The 8,764-nt window shown below is 33.9% G+C and overlaps 1 protein-coding gene across 2 annotated transcripts in view; it reads right to left on the bottom strand.

Moving 5' to 3' along the window:
• LOC106867807 (atrial natriuretic peptide receptor 1) overlaps positions 1-8,764 on the bottom strand; it is an 822,997-nt gene that overhangs the window by 311,995 nt on the left and 502,238 nt on the right. For both annotated transcript variants that reach the window (XM_014912829.2, XM_014912828.2), the window contains exons 7-8: positions 7,285-7,369; positions 2,140-2,263 (exon numbers count right to left, since the gene is read on the bottom strand). In XM_014912829.2, coding sequence (XP_014768315.1) covers positions 2,140-2,263; positions 7,285-7,369 — 209 coding nt within the window. The remainder of the gene's footprint in view (positions 1-2,139; positions 2,264-7,284; positions 7,370-8,764) is intronic.

Here is an 8,764-nt window from a genome sequence, read left to right as displayed (position 1 = left end):
CATTTGTTTTTTTATAAGTTGTGTCCGCTATCTGAATTACTGTCTGAAGACTTTAATATGAAATTTCTTACATGTTTGTGCAACTTTCTGATTTCTATTAGCAAATGAAACATGTGGCGCGAATGCATAATACCAAAAACATTTTCCAATTTGCTGTTTGGTTATACATATAGATTTGGTTATATATATATATATATATATATATATATATAGAGAGAGAGAGAGAGAGAGAGAGAGACGGAGAGAGAATCCATTTAAATTAGAAACCAATATTCAATCGATTGGTAAATCTTTGTAAATTACAAAGACCAATAGTTCAGCATATTTATTACATCCTTGATAGATACATTGATAACTTATCGAGCCTAATCATGTAAATTGCTAAAATAAAATTTAACGCCTCTGGCACTAATATTCTCAAGATGAAAATTAAATGTTCTTTCAGATAATCCTTTGTGAGTCACAAAATTTTCCTAATTTTTCTATCAGTATTATGTCAGTGAACCGGCAAAAATTTGTCAAAAATGCAGTTTAAGAATATACTTCACATAAACTATGAAAATATTTGAATCACCGAATGAATGTTAACTCATTGAGTTAAATAGAAAACTTGCAATACCGAAACTGACCCTAATGGTTTCTCTACATTAATAGCTATTTTATCAATGTGTCGATTCAGTGTACTTGTACTTCAAGGTATGCATTTCAACATAGGCTAGGTCTTCAGTTACATCTTAAATAGCTGATATCATAATGTCCTCGTCAATGTTATGTACTTTTCCCTTTATTTGCTACGTTAAGAAAGTTTTTGTAAAGAATAACTTCGCCGTTTTATAGTCTTTTCCAGTGCCTTAAAATCTAATGATTTTTGTCGTGTTTATGAGAGCGAACCTTTTCGGAGATGTTGCTTCACTTCTGCAATTTTCATGGCCTCATTAGTGAAAGTTTTCACGTAACAGGTACAAAGGCCTAGATTTACTGGCAAAAAAATGGTTTAAATCGGAATTTTATAAATTCTTGTGAATACTACCGGGGATTACATTATGGGTGCTAAATTTCTTTGAAAAGGCAGAATAAATTCAAAATTTTAAAATAACTGAAACCACTCAACTATAAAGTTGCAATAAATGTACCCTGGTATTGAGTGTGCCTTTACGACCTCTTTGCTCTTTTTAAATCGGATCTTATATTGAATAAAAAAACATTTCGTTAATAACTCAGCACCCTTATTGCTCATAGTTATTTCAAGTGCTTATCGATCCCTTTGATAGCCACATACACTAGTAGCGTTAATATTCACCACACATGCGGTAGTGGAAGAATTAACACCCTGGAAATCAGAATTTATAATCTGTTTGATTTCCTGTCTTATGCATTTCACTTGAGCTATGTATATTTAAAACACCGTTATATTTTTCAATAACTACCGTTTCTAACGAAAGACTAAGCAGTACTGTATTAACTTAAGATTACCAAAACGCAATAGTATTTCCATATTTCAATTTAAATTAACACACTTTAATTAGATATATGATCAAAATACTCCTGTCCTGAGTTTTCGCTTTTTTTTCTTTTTTTTTTTTGCTTTGACATCAACTTACCCAAGGTATACCTTTTAACAAAGATAGCAGGCTTTAGATTGAAAAAGGTCTACCTACTAAAGCTGAACGGCCAAGTAGAGGTGTCAAGGAATGTAAATATTCGAGAATTAGAAATAGCCTCTATGGTACGTCTGAAAATATTTCACGAGAATTTTTACGGAGTGCATTTAAAATGTAAGGGAACTCGCTGGGTACTATTATAGTCTAAATATCATTGCAATAATATGGAAAAAGGTAAAGTTTTTTTTCTTGAGTGGATTTATTGAGACGTGAGAATATTTCAAATCAACATTGAGAGGAGCAATATAGATATGGTTATAGCAGATCTATATGGATACATGAACATTTGCAAAGAACCTGGATGTGGGAATACAATTAGTAATAGTGGATGTGGGAATACATATGTACATAGTGAGAATCGATAATAGATTTAATATATGAAAACAATAAAATTAAGAAACCAAATAAGATTGAAAATTTGTTTCAAAAATGGGTGCATTAAAAAAAGAATAATAAAGTAACAATATATTATAATTACCCGATATAAACTCAGTCGGCTGGAACCTTTATCTATTCGTTTATTTTTTTTCGTTCCAAATGTAATGTCTTCCCATTTAACCCGCCAAGTCATTGCCTCTAATTCAGCTTTAAGGTTACTGCGCCTAGGGAAGAGAAAATTAATTCAGAATATCTTCAATGTTAATAGAGTGAAGTCAGTTGATAAATGAGAACTGACCAATAAGATAATTCATCACAGTCTGTCTATGAACACATTGTCATACTGTTCATTGATGACCTCCTATTTTCTTGGCCTTATTTTTGCTAGTTTCTCATCTACATATTCTTCAATCCATTATTTTCAGAACCAACATAAACAATTAAATGATTTCTTTCACCAACAAAGAGGGTTTCATGAAAAATTTGGAATTTCGGTGCATTAAAACAAGTAAAACCTCCTTACGAAACGCTATAATTTCGTTATGAATTCATTATAATTTCCTTTCTTTGAATAGTAAGGAAATACATGAGAAAATGTTATACATACAGAAATGTCTTGTAGATTTACTTTTATAGTAAAGAATGAGCTTCATATGATATGTTTGCGATATTCCTGAGATATTTATACATCGACTCAAAGCAAGCTCGGTCGGATACTGATAAAAATTAGTTTGGTAATTTTAGTTCCAGACAATATTTCATATTTCAGTTAATAGTATCTATGTTGTAGCATACTTATCTCTAAAACTTCAAATGTTTAATCTAAATTGTTCAAGCAATAAGATCTCTTTAACGTTTATCACTTTTAATTATGTTTGAACGAAAATATCCATGTGATAAAGCAAATTAGAAATATAGAAAAGCAAGGAGTTTCACAGATAAGTTAATATAACACCACCACAAGGATATATTTCATTTTAAAGTTGTGGAAAATGAAAAGGAAAAGGAAACATAATAATCTGTATTAGACTTTGAAAGGAATCGATAATCTCCTATTATTTCACTCAACACTGGCGAGATTCCTATTAAGATTCCAAGATTTTCTCCACCAATATTCAATTATTATTCACGTTCTCTTGAAGACAGGTATTTCTATGCCTTGAATAATCATTTCTACTGAATGTAATTCTGAATACAAGTTTTCCAACAACTATAGTACGAGGCCCTGCGGTAGATTGAACATTTGAGTGAGGAATTGCCATTTTACTAAACCTAATAATAAGTGTAAACGTCGATGATCAGATACCAGATTAAAGAATTTTATAATAAACTCTAGTGTTAGTGCTATTTGTAACCGCAGGAATTTTCTTATTTTTTAATGTAGCCTGCGATTTGAAACCCGATTGATAATTATCGAATATTTATACCGAATACTTCTTGTTCAGTTTCCAATCTTAATCAATTTTAAGTTCCAACAGACTCTTTACAAATTATATATGCATTGTATATGTGTACATACATAACATACATACACACACACACACACACACACACACCAATACTTGCAACTCGGACACGGACACACACACGCACACATTCATTTCTAACATGCTCCTGAACACTAGAGCGGAAAATGCATTCGAAACGTAGCTAATTCCCCTGTAGGCTGCGTGTAATAACGCATTGAGCCGCACTCCAAGTGGGTTAAGCGAACTACTAGACGCGATGTGTAGGCATGATTTCGCTTCCTCGGTAGCTGATACAACTTCGATGATTTGGAGCTAAGCAGGAACATTTATTCTTACATATAGAAGGGAATCATGTATTTGCTTCTACGTATTGAGGCTTGCTAAGTGGGAATTTATTCAATATGCCCACACAAAGCAACGACGATCAGAAGATAAAAACGTATACACTTAAAGCTCGACTCCATATGCATTATTACACACAAAATCCGGAGAAAGGAAACCTTTTTCTCAGAGAAATAATATCTTGCCGATTCCAATGCATAGTCATAAGAACAGAAATAATTATCTACTATAGCCACAAGCCCTGAAATTTCGGGGAGGGGGAAAGTCGATTACATCGACCCATGGGCTTGACTGATGCTTATTTTCTCGACTCCGAAAAGATAAAAGGCAAAGGCGAAGCAGTGGAATTTGATCTCAGTACATAAAGACGGGCGAAATGCTGCTAAGCATTTTGTTTGCCGTGCTAAAGATTCTGCCAGCTTGCCACCTTAATAATAATGATGATAATAATAATAATAATAATAATAATAATAATAATAATAATGACAACAACAACAACAACAACAACGACAACAACAACAACAACATTAATAATAATAATAATAATAATAATAATAATAATAATAATAATAATAAATGCTCTGATGCAGTACCAGGCGGTGGCTCTCATGGCTTCTGATCTTAACTGATTGGAAGTGTTATCATGTACATTGTTTTGTCTTAGTATAAATGATGGGTTACAGCAAATATTCTGCTCACTACCACAGATTTACTTGTCAGTTGTTTGACCCTAACCAGTTGAGAATGTCCCTCAGTGACTGGTGATATGTGCATCTCTGATCACGAGCAGAAGTAGTGGAGGAGCATCATAGCCATGTATTGAGTGGAATTCTTTGGAGTTTGAATAATTCACCCCCGGAAACATGAGTGTTTCATTCATCATCCTCAAACAACCATCATTCAGGGAACATTTGAGAGGGGCTACTCGACTAGATGAAGATTCTAACTAGGCTCCTACCTGCAAAGATTCTAACTGGGCCCCACCTGATATGAGATCACCATGTCGCGCACATATGGTTGCGATGCATGTGCCTGATGTACCCTTATAAGATGGGTTATCATGATGGGTATACTGAGCTTCGTATATTTTACCCCAGTGTCACTTTGATGGCGTGCACTGCTCTTTCACTCAATAATAATAATAATAATAATAATAATAATAATAATAATAATAATAATAATATTCAGCTTCGATAAGCTACCTTCATCAGAGGGAATCTGGTAGAAACATTCAACGTTGAACTTGACTAATATTTAGGAGTTTATGAAGACGATGGAATAAAACACTCAACGGTGAAGGAAAAGATCAGAAAAGAATGTTATTGCGAGGTAAGGACAAATCTCAAGACAGCTCGCAAGGAACAAGATCGAAGCAATAAATAATTTTGCCATGCCGGTCGTAACTTACAGTTTCAATATTATTAACTGGTCAAATATTGAAAATTTTAAGCTTGGTAGAAAATTCCGAAAGTTGTTGACAATGAATAGCAGGCACCACATCAAGGCATATGTGGAATGACTTTACTTTCCAAGTAAAAAGAGTGGTCGTGAACCCTTACAACTTGAATTGTCACTGACATTTGCTACAATCGGCCCAACGTGTCTTAAAACACGAAAACAAAACAATCTTATATTCGGTAACAAAAGAGGCACGGAAATATCTAAGTGAATTCCAAACACAGGAAGTTCAAGAATTAGATGAACTAGGAACAAGCACAGAAAAAGCTAAACGTATGATACCTCTTCCTAAAAATGATGCCTTAAATATTCTTACGAGAAAACGACTCAATGGCAAATGCCTGAACATAGCTAACAGTGCTGATATTGAGAAAGCTCTTACCCATCAATGGTTTGCATGCTTTGGCTTAAAATGAGAGACAGAAGTATTTTTGTAGCAGCCTCGGACCAATGCATACCTACAAGAATTTACCAGGCCAACATCTTAAAGAGCGGCAGTAGCCCAATATGTTGTGTATGTAAGCAACAAACTGAAATCATCGAATATATTGTCTCTATGTACAGCTTTCTTGCGCCCTCAGAGTATCTCGACAGGTGTAATAGAATCGCACAGTATATTCACTGGGTAATTTGCAAGGATCAGGATCTACCCTGTGATAAAAACCGACAGGAACACACACCACCTGCAATGCTTAAAGATGATCATATCTTACTCATATGGTACTTTTCTGTTTCAACTGACAGAAAGATAGATGTAAATAGGCCAGATATTATATTGAAGAATTTCAGACAAAAATCATGCTTCCACATCGATACGAGTGTCCCAATCGACATATGTCTCTGTCAAGACCTACCAAAAACTGAGAATGTATAAAGATCTTGAAATAGAAATTGGCAAAATGTGGAAACTCAAAACTAGAACAATACTTGTTTTCAAAGGTGTCACAGGAATGATATTAAAAGGGACTGATTTTTTACCTATTTCAGGTTCCAGGAAATCCGAAGACAAAAGAAATTCAACGAATAGTGCTCACGGGAACTGTTCATAGGAAAAATACTGTCTCTGTAGCTTCAAAAACATTTTAATCTTTAAACAAAAGTAATTTTAAATGAACATAATAGCAAATACCTTTTACTGTCATCTTAAGATCACACTATCATTTTATCACAAAGCTATATTTAAAATATACTTTTAATTTTCTTACGTTTTGACAGACATTATCTAGAACAATACTTTGTACAAATCCCAAAACATTGCAGTTATCAACCATCCTAGTCATAATACCCATTTGAACCTTTAACTTGTCTCCAGGGATCTCTGAATGAGACTTGGATTCAACTTATATAAATACAATGCAAAAATCCAAACACATAGTAATAATAATGATAATAAATGATGATGATAAAGCAGCAGTACCACCAGCATCACCCACAGAAGCAGCAGCAGTTGCTCCTGTGGCAGAAGCAGCGGCAGCAGCAGTAGTAAGAAGAAGAAGAAGAAGAAGAATGTATGGTGATAAAGAAAAGTACTAGTGACAAAAACGCCAAGAAAAAGTATAAGAATCGATGAGGATATCAGTAAAAATAAAAGTAAGGAAACATGAGTTTACAATTACGAATCATATTATTGAATTATTTGATGTGATTGAAATGGAGTTGACCGTGGCAGCAATATGTAGAGAAGCGAGATCAATTTACCGTAACAGTCAGTCACATTTAATGTGAAAATTTCGTTGTTCTGATATTATAGATCGATAAACAACCTAATCCGTATACCTTGCTGAAATCACTGAAATTTGGCTAGGTCACGGTGAAATTTATGTCATTCTGTGTTGAATTATGATTTTATTTTTGGAGTACCATTGGATTGTCCCATAAAATTTTGTGGAGTACGTTCTGAAATGGATTGCGGATTACTCTTTTGTTATAATAAAAACAAAATACTAAAAAAATTGATAGAATTCGAATTTTCTTACCTGTGTGAGATAACGGCCAAAATAGCAACCACAACAAGAAGTGTCCCGAGTACAGAGATTATAATAGCGTAGAGTGGGAATGGTCCTGCAGAAATAGAAACAATATATATATATATAGTCAATTTAAATAAACGGATAATAAAAGAACAATAACAGACTACAAGAGGACGTGCACAAGGAATGTATTAGCCTGACGCTCAGTAAAAAGAGAAGGTGTTTGACGTTTCGAGCATAGCTCTTCGTCGGAAAAGAGAAAGGGAATAGTATAATGTAGGAAAAGAACATACCTTATAATCTAGCGAAAAGAATCTGTACCATAGTTTCGGACACTAATACTCGTGAACGAAGACATCTTGAACACAGATCAATGCTAATCAAGAAACATTACCTCAATATCATTAATAAATGACGGGATTAAACGAGCAAAGGAAATAAACAGGGAAGTCAACCGAAATACTATACCAGACTCAAAAGTACTCCCTTACATCTTCACACACAACCCTAGAAACAATGAGGCCTTCAAAATTATCATCCAAAATCTACGCATCCTCACAGGAGATAAAACAATGAACAAAAATTTAGACTCACACAACATTATCAAGAGCAACATGCAACCGAAATCATTGAAAAATATATTAACCAACGCAAGACTATATCCGTTAACAACGGAACCAAAAGTGAAAAAATGTGGTCGACATAATTGTGGCACATGCTCCCATCTTTTGAATGGTACAGAGTTTCATTTTAAACAAGGTGAAATATTTAAGACAAAAAATCAAATTTCACTTGTGCCTCTGAAAACCTAGTCTATGCCATTATCTGCTTAGGATGCGGTAATCATTATATTGGCCAAACAGGGATGTCACTCCGTCGAAGAACAACTCTGCACAAAGAACAAATCCGCTATCCACAATACAGACAGTTACAGGTCAGTGAACACATAGAAAGTATGCTAGAAATTTTAATCCTAACTTCCAAATTTTCCCTTTATATCAATGTTCACAAAACACCTCAGTTCAGCGAAGAATGAATAAAGAAGCAAGTTTCATCAATAAATATCATCCACAAATTAACATGAACACATAACATAATATATAACACTACTGACCTTACCATTAATACCACTAATTCCCATACATTCCATACACCATTCTTATTACAGTAGTACATCTACCCGAATTGTACCATTCCCAGAACTACTTACCTCCCTTGCATATAATCTTTTTACTTAGGGACTAGTAGACCTGACACCGTTTGGTAATCGGTGCCCATTCAAAGCCAGTGAACAGCAATTGACGAAGCCGGTATAACTTTGAATCCCTGAGTTCATCTAATTGTATATATTTATCGTTACTTTTCATTAAAAAGCCATAATTTGTTTAATATACAATGTGCATGTTGGCTTTTTTCTTCTTATTTTCCCCTTATATCTATCACGTGTCGGTTATTTTTTTCTTTGAAATCTATTTCTATTATATAT

This window comes from Octopus bimaculoides, chromosome 8 (genome assembly GCF_001194135.2).
Source record: "Octopus bimaculoides isolate UCB-OBI-ISO-001 chromosome 8, ASM119413v2, whole genome shotgun sequence".
Classification (NCBI taxonomy): domain Eukaryota; kingdom Metazoa; phylum Mollusca; class Cephalopoda; order Octopoda; family Octopodidae; genus Octopus; species Octopus bimaculoides.
This window is presented reverse-complemented; position numbering and strand designations above follow the sequence as displayed.